Source organism: Enhydra lutris, unplaced genomic scaffold (assembly GCF_002288905.1).
Source record: "Enhydra lutris kenyoni isolate GAN:26980312 unplaced genomic scaffold, ASM228890v2 scaffoldscaffold13, whole genome shotgun sequence".
In the NCBI taxonomy this organism is placed as follows: Eukaryota; Metazoa; Chordata; class Mammalia; order Carnivora; family Mustelidae; genus Enhydra; species Enhydra lutris.
This window is the reverse complement of record NW_019154097.1, coordinates 1,972,571-1,987,814: the sequence shown is the minus strand read 5'-3', so window position 1 is coordinate 1,987,814 and position 15,244 is coordinate 1,972,571. Positions and strand designations below refer to the sequence as shown.

Sequence of the window (15,244 nt, the reverse complement as noted above, 5' to 3'; positions counted from 1 at the left end):
GGGGGAAGCAGGCTCCCCGCTGAGCAGAGAGCCTGATGTGGGCCTCCATCCCAGGATCCTGGGATCATGACCTGGGTCAAAGGCAGAGGCTTAACCCACTGAGCCACCCAGGTGCCCAATTTGGAGCCTCTTAAGTAGGTTTTTCTTAATAATGAATTGGTGTAACATGTAAAAAGTTGAAAACTGTGAATCTTCTGCCTTTCCCAGGTAACTGCTGTGTCTCCAATTTCCTTTTGTACAAACCTTAAAAAGCGTGCATTTATTCTACACCTAACTATTCTTATGTAAGGGGGAGCCCCAGCGACTGAGGCCAAGGGGAGAGAAGGGCCACCCAGGCTTCCTGACTGCACCAGCCTGTACCAGTGTCCAGCTGCTTGAGGGCCTCAGACCCTCCAGGCACACAGTGGTGTCTCTGTCCTTGTTCCAGGTCTGGGTGAAGCTGAGCAGGGTTGGAGCTGGCCTGCATCCTGGGCTAGGGTGCCCCTTAAAAGCTGTGGGTGCTGTGCACCTCCTGGAGCCAACAGTCAGCGGCTGGAGGTCTCTGATGGCACCAACTGGGCTTTTCACCTTATGAAAAGATCATGTTGTTATTGGCCTCTTACCAGTATAAGCAGGAGAGGAAGGGAGTTTGATAACCCCAAGCAATGGCATACAGTAGTCCCTCCTTATCTGTGGTTTCAGTTACATGTAGTCAACTGTGGCCTGGAAGCAGATGATCTTCCCCTGACATAGCATCAAAGTCCACAGTAGCTTATCATGTTACAGTGCTTTTCATCATTCACCTCCCTGCATCTCCTTTTATGGGCATTTTATCTCCCATCATCAGAAGGGTGAGTACAGTGCAGTAAGATAGTTTAAGACCACATTCACGGAACTTTCATTATAGCATGTTGTTCTAAATGCTTTATTATTGCTGTCTCTTACTGTGCCAAATTTATGAACTAAATAGGAACACAGGTAGGTAGGTAGGTATGTATAGGTAAAAACATACATAGGGCTCAGGACTATCTTTGCTTTCAGGCATCCACAGGAGGCTGGGGGGTGACTTGGAATGTATTCCCTGCAAATAGTGGGAGAGGAGAGATGGACAACTGAGCTCTTCTGAAAGAGCCAAGTTGTGTCAGGTCCCTAGGGAGGCCCTCTGCCGCCACTACAGATCTGCTATTGCCCTCCAGAACTTAAAAACTTAAGTAAATGGCAGTAAATTAACCTCCGTAAGGGTAAGGACATTTGTCCTATCCCCCATTCAACTGCTGAGTAAGTGACTGGAAACACTGAAGATCTGAGGGTACTTCAAGGTAACCTTTTTTTTTCTTTTTAAAGCTCAGGTCCTATTCGGTTTCTTCACCAGTTATTTTTCAGCTTGACTAAAACTAAGAGCATTTACTGAGCCCTTCCTTCCGATGTAAGCAGCCTCATTTAATTCTCAGAACTACTCTATGAGGTACAGCCTATTATGGTTCCCATAATACAAATAAACACACTTGCACGCTGAAGTTATTCCAGAGATTCCCATACCTTGCACATGGAGGACCCACTGAAAACTAGGTGTAATTCCAAAGCTCAATTTCTTTATTCTTTGAATCCAGCTGCTATCAGCTTCTCTTCAGGTTTGGGAAAAAGTAAAGAATGCTTGGATTATTAGGCCACATTCCACTGGAACTTATTTAACTTTAACTGACCACAAGCAGTGAGAGGAATAAAATAGCATGAATTACAGTAACTGGGATTCCAGTTTTTGCTGTTCTGTTTCACTTTTGCCAGAGCAGAGGTTCTAAGTGCCATGAAAAACTAATTCTCAGGTTCTATCCCTGACCTATGGAATCAGATGTGGCAGCAGGGATCAGCAACTGCTCAAACCTGAGAACCAGAAAACTAGTGGGGAGTTTCTCCACGTACAAAGTAGATATTTCGGATTCTCGTTCTTGCAGATTGCAGAGATAACCCAATTAAGTGATAAATGTCCAGGACTTCAAAAACCCTTAGAAGAACATTTTTATAGTGCTGCAGCTTGCCAGCAGTTTTATCCACTGGGTATTTAGATTCTATACATCTCATTTCCCCACATTACTTCAAAAAGGAAATTGTGATAAAGAGTCCATCTAAGCTGGGGAACTCCCTTGGTCTGAGTCTCAAACTTTTTTTTTTTTTTGGACAGATCACAAGTAGGCAGAGAGGCAGGCAGAGAGAGAGGAGGAGGAGGCAGGCTCCCTGCTGAGCAGAGAGCCCGATGCGGGACTCGATCCCAGGACCGAGATCATGACCTGAGCCGAAGGCAGAGGCCTTAACCACTGAGCCACCCAGGCGCCCCTGAGTCTCAAACTTTTAATAGCAGTAATAAGGGCTGCCATTATTTGCCCTTCCCTAGCAATTCTCTTAGCAGTGCCATTACTACCGTAGGTAGTTAACATCACTATGCGCCCCCCTTGTTGGCATTGTTGAACCCTGGCTGTTCAAGACCACCCTGATGCTTAAGCTATACCCAGCTCCATTACATCAAAATCCCTGGAGGTGGGATGGGGGGGGGACACAGACATTTTAGAGCTTCCCAGGCAACTCTAAGTGGAGCCAAGGTTGAGAAACAGTACCATATGTAGAAAAGATAGGATGCTAACTTCACACACAGGAAGATCTTCCACCATGTTCCAAAAGCATCCTCATGGGACATTCTTGTTCCCTCTAAGTATGAATGGATGGGGGAAGTATCAGAGAAAGCGTTAGTGCTGGGGGCAGGAAATGCACTTGTGTTGAAGCACAGGTGTTCCTGTGGCAGACCTGGTCAGAGTTCTAGATGACCTTGGTCAAAGTTCTGAGAGCCAGTTTTTAGACTACAAACTTATTGTTTCTGCCTCTCCAGATAACTATTTCCTTCTAGCAATTTTTCTTCCAGATTTTTATCTTAAAATCTATTTTTTTTAAAAGATTTTATTTATTTGACAGGCAGAGATCACAAGTAGGCAGAGAGGCAGGCAGAGAGAGAGAAAGGGAAGCAGGCTCCCCGCTGAGCAGAGAGCCTGATGTGGGGCTTGATCCCAGGACCCTGAGACTATGACCTGAGCCGAAGGCAGAGGCCCAACCCCGAGCCACCCAGGCGCCCCTTAAAATGTACTTTTTTAACCATTTTTAACTGTATAACCCAGTAGCACTAAGTAACATTCACAACGTTGTATAACCATCACTGTGTATCTGAAACCTTCCCATCACCACAAACAAGCCTTAACTCTCCATTCCTCATCTCCCTAGCCCCTATAATTAGTCTCTATGAATGTGCCTAATTTAAGTATACATACATTTATACGCACATGATAATTTGTCCTTCTCTGTCACCTATACATGCACCATCGCATTTGGTTTGTCCCTTAGTTGGATATGGCTTTGTTTCGTTTCCCCTTTGGCTACTCTGAATGCTGCAATGAACACTGGCAGTAAGAATCTTCCTTAGCCAAAGAGGGAACCACACTAGTCCTATAGTCCTTGTTTGGCTTTTTGAGGAAGTGCCCCAACTTTCCCATAATAGACACAGCATTTTACACTCTCCCCAGTACGGCAGAGTTCCAATTTCTCCGTATTTTTACCTGTTTTCATTTTGGATTAGTAGGTGTGAAATAGTATCTCACTGTGGTTTTGATTTACACTCCCCTCATGACTGAGATGGGAAACATGAGTTCGTGTTATTTTAAAAAAATATTAAATGTATTGCCAACATAGGTTCTCTTTAGAAATTCAAGATTTGTCACAGCCATTATTTTGAATACTTTTTTTAAGGAACTACTCTTATACTCTAAGTTTTAGTTTCTCCTACAAGGAAACTTAAGACCTGGGCCACTTCTTGGTTAGAAATGTTTAAGCTTCCTGATTATGGGAGATATAGCAGAACCAGAACAAACAGGCAAACACTCTTGACATTCTCACTCTAGTGTTTGCTAAGTTTTTAAAATCCCTTTTTGGTTCATTACTCACCCCTCACCCACATTCACTCTTGTTTAACATTTAACTGTAGTTAAGTAACATTTTGTATTACCCATTTAACTAGTTAAAAAAGAAATCTCCTATCTTACTTAGTGAAAAGACAATGCTTTCAATCTAGGGGAAAAAAAAGCCTGTAGTGACACACTGGAAATGCTTTGTAATCAGTATATTAAGGAGACATTCATACATTCCAAATGCTTAATTCTGATAACCAGATTTAAGCTTGTGAACATGACTTTTTAAACATACAATTAAAGCTATTCATCATAATTTGCTATACTACCAACATTAAATTACAGTTACTTCGGAGCGTTAAGTTATTTAAAGTAAGCCTGTAACATACCTTAAAAAAACAAACAAAAACCTTCCTATCTCATACATGCAAACTTCTCCACATAAATGTCTCTTCACTGTAAGTTCCTGCTCCCGAAGCCACTACTCTGAAGCTTATCATGGTCCAAAGAGAAAGAAAAAAAGTATAACCAGGACTGATATATATATATATATATATATATATATATGCCTCTATATATTTAAAAAAAGGGAAAAAAAAAAGATGGCACAGAAGGGAATGCAATTCTACAAGTGCAAGCCCTCAAGCAGCAGCATATATGATAAACCCCTTCTTTAAAGAAGTATCCTTTCTATCACTGATACCACAGGCCAAATTACATAGCATGCCATCTTCAAGTAACAGTTGAGGCAATAAATGCAGAGGCATCACAATGAATCCCACTTAACATAACTACAGACCAACACTTCTCTACAAATTCTTTGTCTGATTGCCAATTAAATACAAGTTTTAACTTCATAGCTTAACAATTAAGGGTGATACACTGAAGTCAATACATACACCTAGCATTTCAGTCTGAGCTGTTTCATATACATAGAACTGAAACTAATTACAAGGTATGGCCTAACAAATGCTAGGGGAGATTTTTTTTGAAAGCAGTTTTTACAAATATTAAACTTATCTTCCAACACTGAAGTCATCATACATACAGGGCAAAGTCAGAGCTTTTATATTTGAGTTTATTCTTCATTTAACTTTTAAAACACTACTATAGTTGAATATTAAAACAAAAACAATAGCAAGTAGTGAGCTATGATTATAGTCCTTCACTCATTCACTACTGCACATAAAATGCCAGCAGTGTTATTCACTGGCCCCATTAAGAGGTCTGACACTGAACACCACCCCTGGGATGATGTTCATCATCCTCATATGCTTCCCCATTGTAATGGCGCCGTCTTTCCTGATTTGGATCAAAGTCCACCAGTTCTACCTGGTCCATTTCATCAGTCTCTTCTACTTCCTTCCTCTCAGGTAGGAGTTTTTCCAGCAAAGAGAGTTTATCAGGAGATAGAAAGCCATTCTCAGGAAAGTTTACCTGTAAGAAGAAATCTCTACTGTAAGTTCAGTTTGCTGTATTTCATTTGTTCCTTATATATATTACCACTGACCCATTTTTTCCCCAGAAAAACATGTGATGACACACATGATGATCTTTTGGTCAATCTGCCAGTCCCAAGTTAGAACATGTGTTCTAAAAGGCAGTGCATCTATCTAGCTAGTACGCTGAACTAGAACTTAAGGCATTAAAAAAAAATATCATCCTCGCAAAATTACGTTGTGATGGTCACTGTTCTACTCAGCACATAGGAGAACCCATCCTGAAATACATACTAATTCCTTTTAACAGGTTTTTAAAAGCTATTTTTTCTCAAGAAGGCAGTTCTTTCTTTGCCCCAAAGTTTTTTTTTTTTTTTTCCCCCAATTCTCCATTTCTATAAAACATGATTTAAAAAATAGTATTTTTAACTCTATGGTCACCAGAATTTCAGTTATCAAAACTGCCCACTTGGCATCCCTGAAAAATGTTTTTAATAAAAGCTGTATTTATGGATCAAGGGCCAGACAATTTAAGACTGAAAAAAATGACTGAGGGTTGCTTTATAAACCATCCTAGCAAACCAAGCCTTGTAGTATTTTGCCAAAAAGCCACAGTAGTTATTTTGAGTGCTTCTGGTGAACTTTAAAATCCCAGTTATAGCCCTATATTAGCTTAATTTATTTCTTCCTGGACAAGAAAGAGTATCAGTTTGATGCACCTTACTATCTGGAAATATAATTGTTATTTAAATAAGCTAATCATTCTTCGGTATTCCTACAATACTTTATAGCTTACCTTAAATTCGATGATGAGGCGACCCTTCTCATATGGCCTACGATAAATTGGCATGCCTTCATTTAGCACACACTTGATATCTCCATGCTTGACAATTTGACCTAAAAACACAGAAGCCAAGTTTTTCCTTAAATAGTCACATTTTTATGAGTAGGGGAAAAAAAGAACAGAGGAATGTGCTAGCTCACTGACAGGAATAAATTTATGTGAAGCCATCAATCCCATTACCTTTTTAGGAGCTGCCAAAAAGACCCAATACCCTATACAATTTCAGCTCAGCTTGTAAGTTACGTAACTGACCAAGTAAAATACCAGTTTTCTCAGTGCCCATACCAGCTAGGAGCAGATCATGACAATACTAGAGGAAAGACAAGCTCATCTAAAGTATTATACCTGGATGAGAGGTGATGACAATGGTTCGGTTGTCCAGAGTAGATATTGGCTTTTGGAAACCGCACAGTGCTTCAACCAGCTGTATGTCCATACACATGAAAAGGTCTTCTCCTCGCCTGTATCAATGTCAATATGACATATACTTAATATATCTTTCAAATCACCGATTATTAGACGTACCACAGCAGGCAGTTATGTTCTCTTAACAGCAAGGGTGTATGGGGATCTTTTACAAAGATGTCCTTTCTTTCCCCATTCTCAAAACAGCTGAGATCTAGAAACAGCAAATATATATGGATCCTGCCAGCTGTTTCCTGGACTTCAGAATCTTTGACATTCTAGGCAGCCTCTACTACTTACCATCCCTGAACTGTTACACCATCCCACTCCCTCCTTGTGCTTAGACTTTCTTTTCCATTCTGTTATTAGTAAAATATCTTACCCAGAGTACTCTACCAAAAAGTCATGTAGAGTCACCTCAAATGGCAGCATTTTCCATTGAGACATTTGTTGTAATGCTTTTTTCATCAAATTAAAACCAGTTCCTTCAGGTGTCATTCCCAACACATTTATTGAAACCCTACTCTAATCCAATGCTTTAAATTAGCAACAGATGGATATTTAACACGTTGCTAATCATTCTTGTGCTTCACTCCAAGTTCATCATAAACAGTATTATTTCACAGTATTTCCAAGAAATGTCTTTAAGGTAATGAAAAGCCCATTTAAAAAAAATATGCAAGATGTCAATTTGAGTAGTTCATAAAAGTTCTTACCGAGTAAAAACAGCATGGTCCTTCTGATCTAAAACGATGATAATATCTCCTGGTTCCAGTCCTGGTTCTTGGTCTCCTTCACCATGGAATGTTATCTTCTGGCCATCTTTCATGCCTAAAAACAAAAGATTTCATTATACTCTTGTTTAACATCCAATTAATGCCAGAATCTCAATCTGTTAAAAAAACACTGATGCACGTTTGTGAATCTGTGGAAGGGAAAAAAAAAAAAAAAGGTCTTGGTAGATGTAGGTTTACCAAAATGACTGAGAATGCCCACATGATTAAATCAGTTCCGTTTCTTACAAAGTGGATGCAGTAGAGAACACAAACTCTACAGAGGTAAGTCTCCAAATTTTAGAGCTATTACTTACTACTAGCTGGATTACCCTGGGGAAGCAAGTTGCATAACCTTCCAAAATAAATACTAACTTTCTCAGAGACCTACCTCACCAAGGCCTTAAATAAAAGGCCCATACTGGGGGCACCTGGGTGGCTCAGTGGGTTAAGCCTCTGCCTTAGGCTCAGGTCATGATCTCAGGGTCCTGGGATCGAGCCCAGCATCGGGCTCTCTGCTCAGCAGCAAGCCTGCTTCCCTCTCTGCCTACTTGTGATCTTTGTCAAGTAAATAAATAAAATCTTAAAAAAAAAAGAAAAAAGAAAAAAAAAAAAAAAAAAAAAAAAAAAAAAAAAAAAAAAAAAAAAAAAAAAAGGCCCATATTGCCCCCAAATCAGCAGACTAGCAAACATTATTAACTATAAATGTTAATTATTTCAATTTCATTACTCATCTCCCTCTGTCTCCTGAAACAATGATCACCAAGGTGACCCACACAAGAATTGTTTCACTCATTATAGAAAACATTAAACATACATGTAGCCGGTATTAAAATGAATCCCTAGGGCGCCTGAGTGGCTCAGTGGGTTAAGCCACTGCCTTCGGCTCAGGTCATGATCTCAGGGTCCTGGGATCGAGTCCTGCATCGAGCTCTCTGCTCAGCAGGGAGCCTGCTTCCCTCTCTCTCTCTGCCTGCTTCTCTACTTGTGATCTCTGTCAAATAAATAAAATCTTTAAAAAAATAAAAAATAAATAAATAAAATGAATCCCTATACAATCACCAAACTAGATCCAGTAGCTATCAACGCATGACTACCATTTTCATATATCATACCTCCACCCGTGGTACCCCGCAACATACTTTGAAGCAAAATCCCGACATAATACTTCAGAGTATGTATGTACCTCTAAAAAACTAAGAACTTAAACCACAATACCAGTATTCAACACTGACAAAACTAAACAGTCTTTAATCATTCATGAAGCCAAGTAACTGTCTTTTTATGGTGATGAAGCAATTAAACTACTAGCTTTTGCTAGTTGTTCCATTACTTTAAAGACCGTGGGTAAATACAGCAAAAATGGCTTCACTTACCACTAATGCCCTCAAAATACATACTGCTCATAGCAAAAGGGGAGGTCTTACCAGAGCAGGAGTAAAAAAAAAAAAAAAAAAAAAAAAAAAAATCCTACTAAACACAGACCAATTAAAGAGGAAAAAATGATGGGAGAGTTGGTATCCTGATTCATATGGAAGAATACTACTGCACGAGCTTAAGTTAATGTTAAATGTATGTAATAATTTATAATGTTCATATTATCAATAGTCCCACCAATATGCAATATGTAATACTAGTTTCATTTTAAATTAATGAAGTCTGAAAGGCATTACTACATATTCATAATCTAAGTTCTTACGTATCAACTAATGAAACATGCTCATTAGTTTAGAAAAATTAAGGAAATCTTTATGAGACCTCCAGAATTCTTCACCTAACCCCACCCTCCATCCTTCAAAGCAAGCATATTCCAGGGTGCCTGACTGGCTCAGTCAGTGGAGCATATGACTCCATTTCAGCGTTCTAACTGCAAGCCCAATGTTGGGGGAGAGACTGACTGATTACTGATTGATTGATTGATTTACAGATTTTATTTATTTGACAGACACACACAGCGAGAGAGGGAACACAAGCAGTGGGAAAGGGAGAAGCAGGCTTTCTGATGAGCAGGGGGCCCGATTCGGGGCTGGATCCCAGGACCCTCGGATCGTGACCTGAGCTGAAGGCAGACACTTAACTGACTGAGCCACCCCAGCGTCCCCTGGGTGGAGATTATTTAAAAAATCTTAAAAAAAAAAGGTAGGCATATCCCTTAAATTTAGCAGTTCCCAAGAAAATTACCACTGTGTGAAGTTAATTGCAACAAAAAGTGGAAGAACTAATGATTTAATAGAAGAGAGTTAAGTATGGAACACTATTCAATCATTTGCTGATGTGTCATATTAAGTGAGGAGATCCTTTAAGTATTCACTACAATTATACAAAAGCTCGGCATAAAAAAGCACTTATATGTAGCTAAGACTTATCCTTGAGTGATACCATACATAAAACCTATTAAAGACAGTTTTTAACAATTACAAAATATAGTATTAATAAACTTGCTACAACACTCAAGAACTCACAATTAAGAAAGTGGCTCAGAACTCACCTTTGTCAATATGAACTTCTAGAATCTTCTTCTCTCGAACTATCTTCCTTCCATTGCAGCTTTTACATCTATCTTTAGGACTGATCCGTTCCCCATGGCCCTGGCACTCCATGCACACAGACTGAATTTGCTGAACCATTCCAGGTCCTATCTGATGAATTCTTATTTGCATTCCAGTACCTCGGCAATTGGGACAACACTCAACTGCTCCTTTCTTACCACCTCGGCCTAAATAGTTTAAAAAGAAATGTTTGAATTAGTATTAGATACAACAACAAAGGTTTTAAATGAGTTTTTACATATATCTGATAGAATTCTGCCCTGAAAGTCTACAATTCAGGTTTTCACATTCAATAAAAGACAGCCACCATCAGCTTCAATTATCTACTGACATTTTGACTGCTGTCTTAAAGTGCCAACTCAGAATCTTGTTTTGAGCATGTGCTCTCAAAGCACCATTCTTAGGACTACTTTATCTGTGAGATGGGACCATTTTAAAGCATTCACTCTTTAGGAAAGAACATTTCCAACAAATAACTTAAAAAAGATCAGAGGTTCTTAGCAAAGAATTTGTCTGAACAGCTAAGTGGTCCCAAAAAGAGGACACTATCAAAATCATATTATAGACTCTGAAACCATATGAATTTGAGTCTACGTTTTAGAGGGAACAGCAACTGTTCACCTCTAAACAATGTTGAGGAAAAGACACCGAATTTGATTGATCCCAACTATATTTAGCGCGCGCGCGCACACACACACACACACGGTGGTGTTTTGCCGATATTTCTCAAGGTGGTAGGTTCATGTTTTCTTCATACTTGCACCCTGCAAGATTTAGGTAGTGTATTGTCAGTTTTATATATCCAGAAGTTTCATTTTCAGTTCTATTTAGAGGTGTTAAAAAAGACCGTACCTTCACATTTATCGCAAATCACATTCTTTTGCAGAGCTAGTTTTCTTGTTGCACCATTATATAAATCTTCTAAGGTTACTGAGAGCTGATGCACAACATTTTTACCTAAAACAAAAACAGTACTCATTAAAAGTCTGAGATGCTACTCCTCTTTGTGTTCATTGCACTTCAAAGAAAGATATGAAAGATGACGTTCACAAAATACATCTGTTGAGCACCTACTACATACATAAAAGGTCACATTATCACTTGTGATCTCAAAATGAGATGTAGTTTCAGATGAGGAAAATTAGGTGAAAGTAACTGCCTACGGACATTATTTGCGGCCATCTTACAAACTACAGCAATCAAAAATGTCAACTACAAAATCACTTGGGAAACCAGTTATTAAAGAGCAGGTTTCCCAATAAATTAATTCAAACTGCATCTCTGTTGTAACATATTCTTTGAATCTCACTTAGTATAGCAATGATATGACCAATTATTTCATTAAAAAATTCAACACAGTAAGTCCAACTAAGCAAGACTGGCCAGGGAAGCAGATATACTTATCCAGTCTCTGCAGAAGATCATTAGTTCTCAATTCTTTCTGACACAGGAGTAGCACACTTACTTTTGGGACAACAGTACTTAAAAACTATTTCTCATACAGTGCTAATACACCTTCCTGCAGTCACAAATATTTTATAACCCCCAATACCTAATACAGAAGCTACTAATCACATGTGGCCATTTAGCACCTTAGTAAGACCACAAAGGAATTTTTGTTTCAAATTAATCTAAATTTAAATGCAGCCAGGGGATACAAAGGAGTGACCTATCCCATCTTAAAATGCGAAGTGGAAGGTGGAGATTGCGTAAGGACACAAAGGCTACACAAACGAAATCACTTGCCAATGGTTAGTAAATTCCTAGTTAGTGATTCTTCCAGTGACTTTTACCCACCACAGAACAGTACTGCCTTAAACCTATTTTCTTGTATCTGCATGTCTAATGAATACTTTTAGTTCCCCAAAGAGTGTGAAGCACCATTAACTATATCCTTTTGTTCCTAGTTCCACCTTTGGTTCTGTAACAGATATAGTCCATGCAGTTGGTTCTGATATGCTAAAAACTGCCCCTCTTACTTTAGCTTTATAGATTTGAGAACACAAGGAAGGAAAACAAAAATTCCTTTAGTGTGGTTACATATCCTTCAGTATCACACCCAAAACCAACTTTCATTAATCTAAGTCAAAGTCTGCCAGCCAATTCCTTAAAATTCTTTTTTTCTAAATAAAAACCACTCTTTTTTTCTGTGGGACAAATCATCAACAATTAACTATGATTGCAAATTTTTCTGAAGTAAATTCTGCAACCACATTTGTTAAAGGTTAAGCACACGTATTTTAGTAAGAAGCTGAAACAAGATTAAACAGGCCATAAGCTATTTGGAGTTAAGAAAAACCTGTGTTCCATTCCTGACTCTACCTTCCAATATATGACCTTGAAAAAATGTTAATTTCTAACTTTAACTCACTTTTAACTGAACAAGGCGATGTACCTCCAACTGGATGGGGGGGTGGGGTGGGGGTCAAAAAAGCTCTCTAGAAAGTGTTTTGTCCTTTACTCTATTCCTTTAATTAATGCTTGATAAAGGTATCAGAGGGCTTTACAAGCATTTAAGTAATCTCTATACCCAACATGTGGCTGGAACTCACGACCCCAAGATCAAGAGTTGCATGCTCTGCTGATCGAGCCACTCAGGTGGCCTACAAGCATTTACTTGTTAGAACTTGATTGGCCTATTTTTGGCTACATCAATCCCAGTTTAAAAAACATCATAAATCAAAGTGGCAGTATATGTCAGTTTGCAACATTATACCAACACGTAAACAAGCATTACAAATAGATACTTTCTGAAGAATCTGCTTTCACTAATGGCTACTTTAATTTGCTCCATGTAGACTACGTTATTCTTTTTTTTTTTTAATTCATGTGACAAAGATCACAAGTAGGCAGAGCAGCAGGCAGAGAGAGAGAGGGGGGAAGCAGGCTCCCTGCTGAGCAGAGAGCCTGATGTGGGATTCAAAGCCAGGACCCTGAGATCATGACCTGAGCTGAAGGCAGAGGCTTAACCCACTAAGCCACCCAGGCACCCTAGACAAGGTTACTCTTACCTCTCCTTTCTCTCTGCATTCTTCCTCCTCCTCCAAAAAACATATCAAAGATGTCCATGGGGGAGCCAAAACCACCACCAGCTCCACCTTCTTTAATTGCCTGTTCACCTCCTTTGTCATATAATTCCCTTTTCTTTGCATCAGAGAGTACTTCATAAGCTTGAGAAATCTGTTTAAACTGTTTGAGAAAAAAAAATTTCACTGAAAGTGTTGTAAAGCAGTCACTGTATTACACGTACTCATTGTCAGGTTGTAATAAGTACTATACACCTGGCAAAGAATCACACAGCTACATTTAAGAGTCTGAGTATATCACTTGCCTTCTCTCCTTCATTTGGATTCTTATCAGGGTGGTACTTTAAGGCCAGTTTCCTGTAGGCCTTTTTCAGTTCTTCTTGGGTGGCATTGGGTTTGACGCCCAAAACATCATAGTAAGTGGTTTCTTTCACCATTTTCTACAGCCTGAAATAAAATGCAGTTTTAACTGACTTTCTTTTTTTAAGATTTTATTTATTTATTTAACAGAGAGAGATCACAAGCAGGCAGAGAGGCAGGCAGAGAGAGAGGAGGAAGCAGGCTCCCCGCTGAGCAGAGAGCCCGATGCGGGGCTCGATCCCAGGACCCTGAGATCATGACCTGAGCCGAAGGCAGCAGCTTAACCCACTGAGCCACCCAGGCGCCCCTTAACTGACTTTCAACTGGAAATCTTAATTAGTAAAAATCAGAGTTAAGGCAGAGACATCTGCTTCTTCCCCAAATCTGACTTAAAAAGCCTGCCTTCCCTAAACTTCAGAGAAGGTAACCATTCTTTGGTAATTCAGCTGTAAATTCTAAGTATTAGCTAATAATTATCGGGATAATTCAAAGGTCTTCTACGGCAGCTGGTTCCCCCTCTCCCACAGGAAAGCTCCATACTAATGCCACTATTATCTGGATTCTTCCTGTTTCTCTTTCCAGTACTGACAGCAGTAATCAAAAAGGGCACCAATAGGTTCAGCCTATTGGTTATTAAATTATCATTGTCTTTGGTAAATCTGATAAGCACACACTCCCTAGATTTAAAAAAAAAAAATGTGGGCACGGGGGAGGAGTAAAGGGAGTGGTTTACGAAACTGATTAAAAGCACAAGAAAGCAACCTCCCCTCCCCCCTCCTAAGGATGTTTCTCAATCACAGAATTTACAGCATCTCCACTTTGACCACCGAACCCCTCTCGCCCCCACAAACCAGCGTAGTTCATATGCCGTTAGGTTTCCCCTGCACTAAGGGCAGATCTTAAAGGTTTTCTTCTTTCCACCTTGACCGAAGGGGTGGGAGAACCCCAGCCAGCCTTCAACAAAGAGAAGGAGGAGAGACCAGAGAAGCGGCCGCAGCCTCCGCCCCGCTCCCCCCTGCAGCCCCTCGCCCCTCTCGCGCGTGCGCGCACGGTCGCCCACCCCCAACAAGCTGGGGCGGAGGGGACGCGGGGGCGCGCACGGGGCGGGGGGCGGCGGGTGTAAAGCCGAAGGCGGCAAGTCCTTGGGGACCTCAGGCTAAACAGAGAGTGGAGAATGCTTCAGTAACGTCTCGGGCCCACTCACCGCGTGCCGGAGATGGGTTGCCGCGGCACCACACCAGCCCTCCCAAAATGAGAATCGTGAGTACAGGAACCGACAACCCTCCCGCCCACGCGGAGCCAACCGCCTCCGACCGCGGTCCCATCCGGCTTCCCGTGCCAACAATGGCGCCGGCCTTGGGACGAGGGGAAGCGCGAGGGCTGAAACTCACCGGTGAGAGGGCCGAGGCCGATGTGGGGGAGCGGGAAGGAGCGCGTTGCTGGGCGCAGCTCGGGTAGCCGCCGCTCCTCCGCGTCTCACCGAGCGTTCTGGAAAGTTCCGCCCGGCGCGCCGCAGCCGTCGTCTTTTGTAGCCGAGTCCCGACGCGTCACTCGACGGAAGTCCCGCCCCTTTCGCCGCTGCCACCGCCCCGTGGTTACCTAGGCAACAGCGCGGAGGCAATCGGCCTGGGAGGAGCTGTGCCGAAGGGCCTTATGGGGTTGGGTGCGAGCTTGGGTTTTTGGAGCTCGTGGAACTTTCTGGAGTTCCTTTCTCTACCCGGTGGGCCACAGAGTGCGGAAGTCTCGGGCGGGAGCGGGGGTAGCTATAAGCGGGACGATACCAGCCCAACTCCGGATTCCCGTGCCCGCGGGACCGCAACGGCCTGCGACCCGAGAAGGGCTTGGGAACAGAGCCCCATGCAGGAGCTGAGTTCGGGAGAGGAACCTCTCAGAACAAAACCCTGCCCTACCTCCTCCTTGCTGAC

General features: G+C 41.2%; 1 protein-coding gene across 1 annotated transcript; it reads right to left on the bottom strand.

The window, feature by feature from the left end:
- Positions 1–4,120: 4,120 nt before the first annotated feature.
- LOC111146318 (DnaJ heat shock protein family (Hsp40) member A1) lies at positions 4,121–14,847 on the bottom strand. The gene is made up of 9 exons (XM_022501823.1): positions 14,711–14,847; positions 13,265–13,406; positions 12,945–13,122; positions 10,786–10,890; positions 9,873–10,100; positions 7,328–7,442; positions 6,552–6,667; positions 6,159–6,259; positions 4,121–5,360 (listed from the first exon to the last, which is right to left on the bottom strand). The coding sequence occupies exons 2-9, from the start codon at positions 13,394–13,396 to the stop codon at positions 5,142–5,144; spliced, it is 1,194 nt and encodes a 397-aa protein (XP_022357531.1). The 5' UTR covers positions 13,397–13,406; positions 14,711–14,847; the 3' UTR covers positions 4,121–5,141.
- Positions 14,848–15,244: the final 397 nt, after the last annotated feature.